This window comes from Vulpes lagopus, chromosome 2 (genome assembly GCF_018345385.1).
Source record: "Vulpes lagopus strain Blue_001 chromosome 2, ASM1834538v1, whole genome shotgun sequence".
Taxonomy (NCBI): domain Eukaryota; kingdom Metazoa; phylum Chordata; class Mammalia; order Carnivora; family Canidae; genus Vulpes; species Vulpes lagopus.
Window position 1 is genome coordinate 105,317,486 of NC_054825.1, and position 13,135 is coordinate 105,330,620.

Consider the following 13,135-nt stretch of genomic DNA (forward strand, 5'->3'; position numbering starts at 1 on the left):
CACTGCTGGAAGAAGGGTAATGAAGTCCCCTCCTCTTATCTCTCCTGGTCTATTTCCCTTTCACATCTGTTAGATCTGCTTACTATACTTAGGTGCTCTGATATTGGGTGGCATATATTTTACAACTGTTCGGTGTCCTTGATGAGCTACTAACATATTTAATTTAAAAGTGGTGGGCAACATAGGTCTTGCTATGACAACCTAAGCCAGGTCAAGTTGGTGGGGTGGCTTTGGAAGGCTAAGAAAGGACACCCAAGACCCACAGATGGCTCTTCTGGGACATAGTGGTTAGGCACACCCGGAGGAATGATGTCAGGGCACTGGTCAGGCTGTGGTTTTAAATCTCAATCCTTTTTGGCACACACCTTTTATAGCTCTGTCCTACAGGATCACCAATGACTGCTGAGACAAATCTGGCCAACATGCTTCATAGCCAAACATGCAAGGAGCTTGCTTTGCTACTTATCAATGAGGTCATTATGTTTGCAGGCCTCTGAGCACTGGAAAGAACTCAGGATACCACCTAGTCCCATTATGGACTTTAACTTGCATCCTTATGTGGGATGGCTATCAAAGTGACAGCAGGTAGGCATCTATCTGCTGCTTCAGGGCACCTGTCTCCCTAACACAGGAGCACTTTGCTGCTCATTTCTCAGCTGTGTGGTCACCACTGCAGCCAGATTCCCAACTCTCAAAACGCCCAGGAGACAAATATCTAGTCTTGGGCTCCTTGCTTTATATGGGGTTCTCAAAATACTGCTGATCCTAGAAAACCTGGACCTTCAGGCTAGACAGGCATCTTTCTTTCAAGGGTTGGGCATCCTGTCGCCATAGCCTCCAGCTCTCTGCTTCATGGAGTGCCTGTAAAGTTTGTCTTTTTAAGACTCTGGAAACTCATAGCAACTTATAGCCATTCAGAAGCATGAATGCAGGATCAGAGATGAGGCCACGCATTTTTTTTTTTTTTTAAGTCCAGAACTCTTTGGAGAAATCGCAGATTCCAGAGCTGGAGCAAGGAAAGTGCAAGATGATCCTCAAACATCTTCAGGTACCAGAAAGTAAAGAAGCACTCAAAAACTAATGGGGTCATAGGAAAAGGGCACAGGAGCCAACCTGAAAGGGATCCAACAAGGTAAATCTCAACAATTTGAACAACAGAATAATAATAGTAATAGATTATAACCCATAGAATAAAATATCCATGAGTCCATATTAATATAAATAACTGAATAAATGAAGAGAAACTGGCTGTGTTTAGTAGACGGGTATGTGTGAAATAAAGTTTAAAAAAAACAGGTTCTTAAAAACCATAGTAGCAACTGTTTCATGCAAAACTCCTGAATGGATACTAGAATAGATGAAGTAGAAGAAATAGAAATATTTCCACAGCTTCAGAGCGTCTCCTTGAAATAGATTTATTGACTACATGGGAAGGATAGTAACTCCAGAGCAGTCTGGCATAGATCGTGCCTTGACCAGTAACCAAAGTCACCACCAGCAGTAGTAGATATTCTGACAGAACATGCTGCCTCACGAGAGGCCCCAGGAGCCTATGGCAGACTGCTATGGGATTCGTGCCCCGAGCACAAAACTCCTATCTAACCATGAGAAAACATGACACAGATCCAACCAAGTTCAAGGACCTCCTAGAGAGTTAATGGCCGGTATGTCCTTCTAAAGGGTCAAGGTACATGACAGACTGGGGAGGAGGTGTCTAAGTCCAGGTATGAGTCTGGGCGGGATCCTGGGGCAGGAAAAGATCATCAGCGACAAATAGTTAAAATGGAAACTGGGTCTGGATATTTTTTTAGGATTATTTATTCATGAGGGACACACATAGAGAGGCAGAGACATAGGTAGAGGGAGGAGCAGGCCCACTTTGGAGAGCCCGACTCAGAACTTGATCCCAGGACTCCAGGATCACCACCTGAGCCAAAGACAGACGCTCAACCACTGAACCACCAAGGTGCCCCAGGTCTGTATATTGTTAAGAGGGTTGTATTAATGTTACCTTCCCAACTGATACATGGACTGTGGTTCTCTAAGATGCTACCACATGGGGAAGCTGGGCAAAGGACATCTAGGCATTCTAGAACATTTTTAAAGTCTGAAATGGTTTCAAAATGAAAGGATAAATGGCTAAAAAAATTTAAATTCAAAGTATGATGCTGGGGTTGATGATAATGTTCCTCAATCTCGACAGGATTTTAGATTTTACAGGCACGTGTCTGTCACTTAAGAATTGTCCATTTCACTGTACTTAAATTTTACATCAAAAGATATATTGAGCTCTAGTAAATAATATGCATTTTGGGGACAGTACACAGATGCTTGTGAAACAGGCCTGAAAAAGAGAGGGCCAGAGGGTAGTGGCATGCAGCTGGGCAAAGACAAAAAAAGTAGTGAAATGCCAAGAATAGAATCTTTGTAGGCATGTGGGCAGTGATGATAAAAATCCTCTCCATTTCGTAGTCTGAAATTTTTCATTTAAAAAGTTTAGAAAAGGTCTGGGGTGGTGGGATGGGCTGAAGCACACTGCAGGCTAGCCTCCATTTTTATAATGAAAGCAAAGTGACGACTCAGTCTTGGCTGGGGGCAATCCAAGGCCTGCCCCCCACCCCTCTGCAGGGCAGGCACGTCAAGGGACTCTGCCCGCGCACCCCCAGTGGGCGCCTGCTGTCAGCCATGCATAACCAGCACCACACCTCTCCCCACCCTTGCACACATCCAAGCACATGGAAGCCAAACTCTCCTCTGCCAGTCTGGAGGGAACTTTTAAATTGCTACTTTCAGTGAAATAACTGTAGTCCCTGTTAACAGTCTCTGTAAGAGACTAGGCTTTTTTGAAAATTCTGTTCCATGTTCAAGTTAGGGTACCAAAGACCAGAAAGGAGAGAAGGAGCTGACAACCGTGATCTTGGTATAGTTGATAAAAGAAAATTCACACAAATTAAAAGAACTACCTTTTCCTCTCCTCTCTTAGATAGGTAACCAACCCACTGCCACTATGGCAGAGATGTCACATGCGTACGAGAAGAGGGTGAAATTAACATTCTGCCTAGGAGCATAACTTGAGAAAGTGGAAAGTATTTTACATGATTAGATTATATTAAAGTATAGATTATCTAATAACTATATATCATATAGTTCACTATGTTGTACTATATATATTACAGTACACACATGCTATACACATACTATGCTAATATATACACTGTACTATAATAACCACTGTAACAACTGCCTTATTACATACGTAGTAAGGCTAATAAGACAACTATAAATCAAAAGTAGGTGATTTACAACTCTGCATGAGAAATTTAAAGGAAAGAGACACTGGTCCTTGTTTCGGCTCCAGCTTGTCTGCAGTCTCTCCAGCATTCTTTCCCTTACAGGGCCCACTGATGTACCTGCTCTGGGAGGACCAGGAAGACTGTGGAAGGGGTGGGCCCAAGGACGGCAGGAGTGTTCTCACAGGACAGCAGAACTTGGCAGCAGGGGCGCATGCTTCTGTTTTGTCTTTGTAGGTTTGGGTTTTGGACTGATGATGCCACCTAACACAGCTTATCTCAACTTTTTGTTTCTAAGCTGACTATGTCTTTCAGGGAAGGGGTCTGCCTATTACTTCCTCCTCTCATCTATGGGTTTATAGAAAGAAAAAGACAAATGCTTTCAGGCCCACATGCTCTCAAACTTAGTTATTATGTATACAGTAAAAAGGGACCTCAGGAGATATTTCCCAACCAGGATATATTTAATTGTAAAATAGAATAATAAAGGTATATTTGTTTATTTGCAGGTGCACTAAGTCTTTTATCGCTCAACTGACATACGCAACAGATCTGATTTCTCACTTGAGCAATGCTCCACGAACACCAAATCGTCCATTGTTAGCTCTACTGCTGAGGGTAGTGATCCAATACTTAACACAGCTAAGAGTCATCTCAGCATTCCTCAGGCTTGAGTCAGCCTCCTGTTCACACTGGTAACCAAGCTGTCAATATTTGCTTAAAAGGAGAACTTAGGCCTGCTTATTGATTAAATGTCTGGTTAGGTCTTTCTTCCTAACTGAAAAGGAGGCTGCCTTCACGGGCAGGGAGGAGAAGGCAGGAAGTGAGGATTGCCCAACACCCCACTGTTTTCTTGGGGAGAAGACCCCTTTGAGAGGACTACCAGTTTCAGTGGTAAACGGGGGGAATGGGAGGAGAACAGGAAGAGACTGAATGACACTGCTCAAATTTGCACTTGGAAAAAATTAGCAATTTACGTGGGCTGGAGAGGTAGTTATAAGCTGACATCATCAAGTTCCTGCCTATGGCTATTTCCTGCAGCTAGAAAAACCTGTTGGGACAGCCCTGGCTATGGCTGTTACAAAATCTGGTCATTCAAGAAATGAGTTCAGAGACAAAGGTGGTTTCCCACATCTCTTCCCACGAGGGTACTGCAGCATTCTCACTATGGGTACCGCCTGCTGACCAGCCACCATCCTCCAACTGCGGGGCCATCAGAAGGACCAGACACTGGTTTCTTGAGTCTCCCAAGACTACTCATGTTTGTCTACAACTGGGTCCAGCACACATGGGGAGGCAGCAAACCAAGCAAGAGTCCTCCATAACTCACTCCTAGGTTCTCAGAGGAGTTCCCATGATTCTCTGTACTGTAACCAGTCTTTCCCAACTGGAACCATGACTTCCAGCAGAGAGTGATTTTCTTCCATCCAATTCTGGAACTAGGTGAAGGGTCTAGGAAGGCCTGACACAGGGCCCCATCCCACCCAAGTGAAAGATATCTGTACCCTGAATTCTGGCAAGAAGACACATGGCTAAGACTGAAGGCAGAGTCTTTATGTGACATCATCTGTCACCAAGGAGTGGCCCACCCTTCAGAAAGGCCAGAGCAAGGGTTCTGGTGGTGGTCTGAGAGCATTACCATCTGAGGGGATGTTCAATGAGAGGAAATGTGGGAGAGGCATTACTCAAAGGCACAGGGAACCACCATGGAAAAAGCCTGCCCTCACTGAAGGAGAACAATCCTTTCTCTGTATCTAGCTGCCTAGCAGAAAATAGGCACATTTGCAGTGTTTGTAACCACAGGGACGGGCAAGAGAAGCCAGCAAGGCCTGGCTTGCTCTCCACTGCTCTTGCTCTTGCAGACCTTACTCAACCCTCACATACAAACATGTGGCAATTAAATACTTCTCGCAGGTTCAGAGGATTTAGCTAAATTGTCTGTACATAAGCCACTGTTTACAGAATCTTAAGGTCCTCTGATAGCAATGTAACTATCCTTGGTTGGATGAGCAGAACCTCTAAGCCACCAGCACAGTGAGGGCTGCCTGGGTGGTCCCTGCAGGTGTGCTGGGCCCTCAGGCAGTGGGTGGCAGGGCAGGCCCTCCAGCTCCAGGCTGAGTGGTCATGGGTCAAAAAAGGCGCCATGCTGGTGGACAGGTTGTGGCGACAGGAGAGAAGCAGTGCACACCTCAGGCCAACCTCTGACACAATGTGGCCACATCACAGTTGAAAAGCCCTTGGATATTCGCATGCTGGGCCAGTAAGCCACTAGATAAATACTTCAAAATAAACCACATGCATGGTGGCCATTTTTCTGTTTCCAACCCCAGCACCCCACCAACTGAGGAGAATTACAAAGTTCAACTCACTTATCGTCTTTCTCATAAATGTTTAGTCCGAGGGCATCAACCCCGAGCCAGAGGTCTGTTCCTTTCTTATTTTTTATCTCAAAATAGTTGATTCCGTACATTTCCAGGTCCTGAGCAATCTTCAGATACTCCAACATGGCGCTGTCTCTAGCAGGGAGAACAAGAGCATGGTCATTAGTGCACGCTGTGTCCTGAACCGAGTATTGTTAATCTCAGGCACATCCGGCAGGACAGGCTGACGGCTGTGGCTTTGCTGCTGTCCCTCTGCTGCATTCACGCCTGTGCCCTAGCTGTCCTGCACACTGACCACTGATGTCCTTCAGACATTCTGGAAGAACTGAACTGACTCATGCTGGTTTCTCCAGACACAGAAGATTTTCCTTCTAATTATTATTAGTAGGCACCATTTGTGTCTTGCCCACATGCTGCTGCAAGGGACTCCCACTGTCTGCTTTACCAGGAGCCACCATTTAGGCTCTGGGGGATTTCCCTCTACAAAAGATGCTCAGGACAGACGAAGCTGCAGGACACAATGTCTGTGAGGCCCAATCTGTAAATGAACTTTGAGGCTGGGGGATCGTAGAGAATTGCTGCTAATGCCACACATGAGAATTTAGGGCAATAGAGAATCTGGCCATTTCTTACGTCTAACAGCCCCGTGTCACATCATGTTCCTCCTTCATGACTCCTTTGTGCTTAATATCAATAGCAAGGGTTTCTCACTTGGGATCAGTTTTCCTCATGCTGAACGATGCTTCTGCCCCCTTGACTAAAAAACAGTGTTTTAGACACAAGACCTTCTCTCCTCTAAAACAAACAAGGGAGAAGGCTTTGGGGCCTGAGGCTTAAACTAAACTGCTTCTTACCTCCAGGCATAAACACCTGCCTTTATGTAAGAAAAACCTCCCGTGCATGTTACCTTTCACTGCTCTGCCCCACTGCGGCTGAAGGCCTATGAGACAGCTCCTGAAACTAATCACCTCGAGGGTCCTATCTGGAGTCAATGAGAAGGAGACAAGTTTGAGAGGCAGGAGCTGCCCAGCACTCACTTGAGCATCCCGCGATGCTCCGCATGCCACACCTGGATCCGGTCCTCCCACTGGTCCCTGGTGAGCTTGTGCTGGTCCATGACTCTGGATTGCAAAGGAAGACGACAGAGGTCACCACAAAGAGCCATGAGAGGAAGCAGCGGGCCATTGCCCATCTGCAGACCTTAAGTGTTCTTTCAAATAAAACCACCACAAAAAGTGTTACTACTTCCTAATATGTAGCATTTCAGACAGTTAACAACCTGAAAGGTTTAGAATCTAGAAAGAGACAAATCCAGTCTTGCGGGAAAAATTTAAAAAAGGTATTTTATATCTTAAAGGGACCCTTCTTCCAAAAGAGGTAAATTATTTGACCATTAATGAATAACGATTTATTTAATGGGGCCAAATCATTATACCCTAGGGAAAGCTAAAAAGTGTGATTATGTATATAATACAGCCGCTTTTCCATTCCATGAAGAATGGTCCCCCTCCTGCTACATTTGTCACAGAGCCTACAGAAGTGGATCAGCACCTAGGGGAAGGTGATGGTGGGTGAGTCTCCACTGCAGGCCAGAGCAGTGCTGGCACACACACAGATTAGGAAGTGCTGAATCCCAGCCTCACAAAGGGCTTAACCCTTGTGCTCACTGACTGCTTCTGCTAACATATATCACTCACACCCTTTACGGACGCAACCACTCCTCTCATCCGGGCCCGGCCACCCCTTGCTCACCTTTGTGGGATCAGCCGCTCAGAGCTGAGGTACCCAGACTTATGTGTTTCCTTATTATAGTCTCCAAACTTGGCCTGCACTGCATATGAGCCCAGGAGCACTGCCGTCTCAGGAGGGCAGTAAATCTCATCGCTGAGAATTCCCTCCTTCACTTGGAGGAAGAAAAGCTTCTGCGTGATGTCCTGGATGAGCTCCTCAGACACATCTTCGGGGTAGAACTTCGCCCGGAACTTAAACTGGAGAGGATTCTCCTTTCTGACTTCCTGTGCTGACACCTGGACAATAGAAACCAAATGCCCTTCGCAAGCCTGACGGACAACACCTACCTCCCAAACATGGTGCCTAATCATTGGCTCAAAAGGGTCGTGCAGGCCAGTTTTCAGAAGATAACATTTACTCTGAAAGTTTTCTTTTAGACATAAGACCAAAAAGGCCACTTAAAGTCCTATTACCCTGACACGTAGCCAGAAGCCTAGCAGCAGCCAGTTAAAGCCCCACCAAGCCACTAGCGCTGGCTGCTACCCTCTGGGGAGAAGCTGCCCATTCCAGAGAACTCAAATCTAGAAGCAGGAGGCCTAGAGACCTACCTGCGAAATTGGTGTCTGTCCTTGTGGCCGGTCAAGCCATGGGTCATGGCCCTTTCGTTTAAAAACTACTTCTGTGCCCTCCCTTCCCATCGCTAATTAACCCTCAGACTTGCTACTGTAACATGGGAGGAGGGCTCAGGGTCGGGAAAGGGAACATTTTCAAATTGTGTGGAGAAAACACATTTAAAGTTTTTGCTTTGCTTTTACAGTTGTTAATAGCATTATTCAGTCTTTGGAGCTGGAAGATAATCTACCACAGGTTCAAACAAAACAATAACAGGTTCTTACAAAACAGTGAATGATTCATGGTTTAGAAGATTAACAATCTCATCGGGGGGAAAAAAAACACTAAGGTCAACTAAAAGCTAAGCAATTAACCATCATATGCCTCAATGAGTGAGCAGTAAGGAGAATAAACAGGATCTAATTTCCCACCAATATCCCCCATTTACTGGAAACCTGCAACCTTTTTTGTCTATAAAAACTTTTACACAAATAACAAGAACAAAAAACAAAAGACAGAGTGAGGTACTCTGGTTTCAAAGTTAACAGAGCAGACCAACAACCAAGCAACAGCCTGTAAATAGTTAACTCTGACTTACCTTTTTATCAAGTTTCAGCCAGGTAGGAAATCCTTTATTATCCACATACTGGAGGCCAAAGTACCACACTTCCCTAAGGCCGATGGTCTTCACCACCTGTGTGAGACAGGCAGATGGGGAGGGGTTGAAGCAGCCAGGAGAGCATGCCTCTCCTACGCTGCCCCAACAGGAGCCTGCTGCTAACAGATGCTATTCTCCCCAGAGCCACGGACAATTTATTGTTAACAGACAATTTGAGCAGATTCAGAATTAACCTTAAATCTCACAAAATCTTAAGATCTTAAAAACTCTCATCCCTCCTCCTCTGTGCTCCGTCATGCTTTCCCAAGTTAAGATAACCAGCTGAGTAAGCACACTACCAGCCACCATCACCCAGGTGTGAAGGTCTCCTGTCAGGTGTGCCTATGGGAAAAAGGGGGGTGAAAGTCACCAAAGTGAAGCATGGCTTCGCTGGGGTCTCCTCTGGTTGCCTACCCCTGCTTTCCAGTGAGCCCATTCTCAATGAATAAATCTTTAAAATAAATAATAAAATTCTAAAGCAGCCCAGGTGGCTTAGCGGTTTGGCGCCACCTTCAGCCCAGGGCCTGATCCTGGAGAGCCGGGATCAAGTCCCACCATCAGGCTCCATGCAGGAGCCTGTGCCTGTGTCTCTGCCTCTCTCTCTCATAAATTAAAAAAGAAAAATCTTAAAAAAATAAAATAAAATAAATAATAAAATTCTCCACAGTACCAGATAAAGTCTCCTGTGGTCCGTTATACACAGAATCCCACACTGGTTATTCTTGTGTCTTAGAAACGAAAAGCAACTTGCTGGGGATACTTATTAGACATCATCACAACTGAATCCCAGAGCTTTGCTTGCATGGCTTAAATCCCATGACATGCAATGCTACGCCTTTATAAAAAGGTTGTCATTCTTCAAATATATGGTTTCTATCACATTTAAAGGGCAAGAGGTCTGAACACATGAGAAATGACAAATCTGGGGCACCTGGGTGGCTCAGTGGTTGAGCATCTGCCTTCGGCTCAGGGAGTGATCCCAGAGTTCTGGGATCAAGTCCCACCATCGGGCTCCTGCATGGAGCCTGCTTCACCCTCTGCCTGAGTCTCTGCCTCTCTTTGTCTCTCCGATAGATAGATAGATAGATAGATAGATAGATAGATAGATAGATAGATAGATAAAACCTTTAAAAAAATGACAAATCAGGTATCTGGAACACTTGCTTAAAATAAAATCTGAAATTCCAAATAAACTCCTGCTCTGAACCTATGTTCTCATCTGCTGGGGGAGCAATACTTGTTGGAACTCCAGGAGTCTGTTCACCATACACCAGGGAGGGACCACCCTCCCCATTTACTGCCCCCCCACCCCCACCCCAAAGAGAGGAGACAGGGCTCCATCATGCAACAATGTGAAGAACTTGGACTGTGTGGTGCAAGCTCCCAAGTCTCCTGTGAACCCTGCCTAGGTCTTGTTAGGGTAGCTGATGGCAAGACCAGGTTTTCTAGAACCAATCCTAATTTCTCACTCCCTGGAAACCTCCATTTCAACATTTGGATATAAAACCCTGCCTTGCCTTCCTCCTTGGGGTGTTTCACAATTGTACAGGCAAGCCCCACGTGCATAAGCAATCTAGTCTTTGTACTCCATCCACCAACCTTAGCCTAAGCCTGGCTCCTAACCAGTTTGAAATGACTTCCCGTCTGCTTGATTCCCCTTCCCATCCCAGTCGGACCTTCGCTGATTTCCATGGCCACAGCTCAGATTCCTCCTTTCCCTCTGCTATGATGTGGTCAGCCCCCTTCAAGCAGCGGATCACACACTCTGGAACTATGCCATGGACATAATCCAGGACCTTCACTCACTCAGTGAAAAGCCTGTCCCTGCATGCCCCAATCTGCCAAATGTCTCCACGGAATCTTCCACCTAATTATTCCAGGCTAACTGTCTACAGCACATTTCAAAGCCTTACTTCTCTTCCTATGGCTTCCTCAAAATGGCACAATTGAATTAACCTAATCTGCTTTCCTTCAGTCTGTTCTAAAAATCAAACTGTAAGTCCTTATAAGGGAAATCCAATATTCCTGGGAAAACACACCTCTAACGTCCTTAGCTTACCCAAAAGCTGATAAACATCATGGAAGCAGAATGTGAACAGGTGTACAGTCTGTTCCTTTATCTCTGCCTCGGCGGTGTTTTAAATGGTAGTTTTAGAAAAAAATGCAGGGACAGGTCCACTTAACTCAATCTCAAGTGACAGGTGGAACGTATGCTTTGACGATGGAAAACAATGGGCACGCCAAGTCATACTTTTCTCATCACCTCAGGAACTTTGGTAGCAGAATGGCATTGTTCGGCTGTCAGGAAGGCTGCCTATGTGGCAGCTGGCCTGTGAGGCCCTCCATCAGGTCAGATCCCTGGACTAGAATCTAGGCACAGATAAAGCAAGCGTGCTGGGGTGGGGTCGGGTCAGTTTGTGCAGAAGAGACTCAAGGAACTCATAGGGTAGGAGAGAAGGCGTCAGACTAACCTCTAAAGTCTCTTTCAACCTATTCCATTCAAGGACCATATTCTAACGACTGGTAGTTTGGCCCAAGAACAACCTTTGCAGACCTCGAAGGTCATCAAGTGAGCAAAAGAGAAAGGACATACTCTAAAGACGTTAAGAAGAAAATATGCCCAACCTGGTTGGGGTGTGGGGAAGGAGCCCCAGGAAACACCTAGGGCTCCTCTGAGGAACCATCCTGACCACCTACCCACAGGAAGGTGGGATGTTCTGTGTTACATGCTACCTTGGAAGGCTATGGAAGGATCGACAAATGATCTTCAAAAAGACAAGTAGGGTTAAGACACCATGGAGCCAACCTCTGCCCCAGCAACCCCAGCATGCTATAGGACCTTGGGCAATTCTCTTCTCTCTGGGCCTTCATGTCCTCACTTATACAGCCTTAGTGCTCTCAGGTTATGTGGTATTTTTCATGACAGATACACCAAAGTGTATCTTTGTATACACCAAGTGTATTTTTCATGACAGATACACCAAAGTGTAAAGAAAGTAAATGTGAACTGTCAGAGAACTTTGTGTTCCAGTTGTTGTTGCTGAAGACGAAGTTCAGGATCCATCTCCCATTACTTCTCTTTCTGGAAATTGATCGGTGGTGGAATCTCATCACCTGTCATGGGGGTTGGTGGAGATTCAGGCAGGAAACATGGCTTGGGAACAGAGGTCAAAATGGGATGTGGCCTTGCTTTTTGTTTAGCACATGGATTCAGGGGCTTGACTTTCTGGGATAGGAAATAACAACAGGTGCTTGAACAGGATGGTTGATGGGGCTAATGAGCTTTGGAATAATTTAGATACAGAGCTTATCAAAACTTGGCATGTTGACTGGATTTATGTGGTTAGCACTTTTTAAATAACCCATATCTACTGATTGAGTTCAGGGTCCATTTTTTGTATGCCTGCCTGTTAATCCACAGCTCCATGCTACTGGTAAGCAGATCATCTAATATTAGAAAAATGCCTGGCTTAAAACCAATCCGAACACCAAACTAGATGTAATTATTCAGCATTTAGCCACATGTAGAGTTCTGTCAACATGGCACCCTGGATCAAGAAGTGGAAATAATAATCCTATGCAATATGAAGCTCCGTGCCCAGCACATGAGTGTGCAGTTAAAACTGAATCACTGAATGAAGTATTTGAAGGAACAGGGCAGGCCTCTCCCACTCTCTCCACTCCCTCCCCTTCCAAAGGACTGCAAGGAGACAAGGATCTTCTAATAAACAGCAGCAGTTCTATCTTGCAGAAGGACCAGACTCTTAATGGCCTCTTCACAAAGTTTCTGAGAAGCAACACGTGAATGGAAGCAAGGGCAGCTAAATGGCTGAGACATACCCAATCCAACCTAGAGTTTCTATCTCTGCTCTAAAACTTGCTTGAGGACAACCCAGCACTCATTTACAGACAAGGACTCTGGGGTGACTAAGGGCCTCCTCCTACCCATTTCTGTTCTAACCACTGAACCATATGGCACTCAGCTGGCTCTATTTAACTTACTTCTGGTTATCTTTCAGGAAAAACCTTTAGATTTTTGCCCCAAGTCCAGCCTCACCCAGAACAGTAAATGCCTTTATCCTTATCGGGTAAGGCGGAGCCAGGGATGACCTCATCAGAGCAGCACAGGGCGAGTCGAGGTGTCCCTGTCCACCCGGGGGAAGACTGGCGTGCACACCCCAGCACCACTGCTGGCTCCTGTGGCTGCTCTAGAGCTGGCTCACACATGAGGGGCTGAGGCGGCGGGGAATATATTAACCTACTGGGTGCTCACTTTTGGGGGTAAGGAGGTACAATGAAGCATGGGAAGTAGTCACTGTTACCTTCTAAATGTGCTAGAATTCTACCTCCCATATTTCCCAATCAGCACCCAATCCAATTTCCAGGTTTGGTGCTAGGGTATAGAATATCACTTCTATCAGTGGGGCCTCTCAGGGAGGCAGGCTATCGCTCAAGGGAATGCA

General features: G+C 45.7%; 1 protein-coding gene across 2 annotated transcripts in view; it reads right to left on the reverse strand.

The window, feature by feature from the left end:
• The window catches only part of EZR (ezrin), a 51,087-nt gene that overhangs the window by 11,222 nt on the left and 26,730 nt on the right, over positions 1-13,135 (reverse strand). Inside the window, exons 4-7 of one of the 2 annotated variants that reach the window (XM_041740838.1) lie at positions 8,613-8,708; positions 7,424-7,698; positions 6,709-6,792; positions 5,660-5,806 (exon numbers count right to left, since the gene is read on the reverse strand). In XM_041740838.1, the coding sequence (XP_041596772.1) occupies positions 5,660-5,806; positions 6,709-6,792; positions 7,424-7,698; positions 8,613-8,708 (602 nt within the window). The remainder of the gene's footprint in view (positions 1-5,659; positions 5,807-6,708; positions 6,793-7,423; positions 7,699-8,612; positions 8,709-13,135) is intronic. The other variant, XM_041740845.1, reaches the window with a different exon arrangement.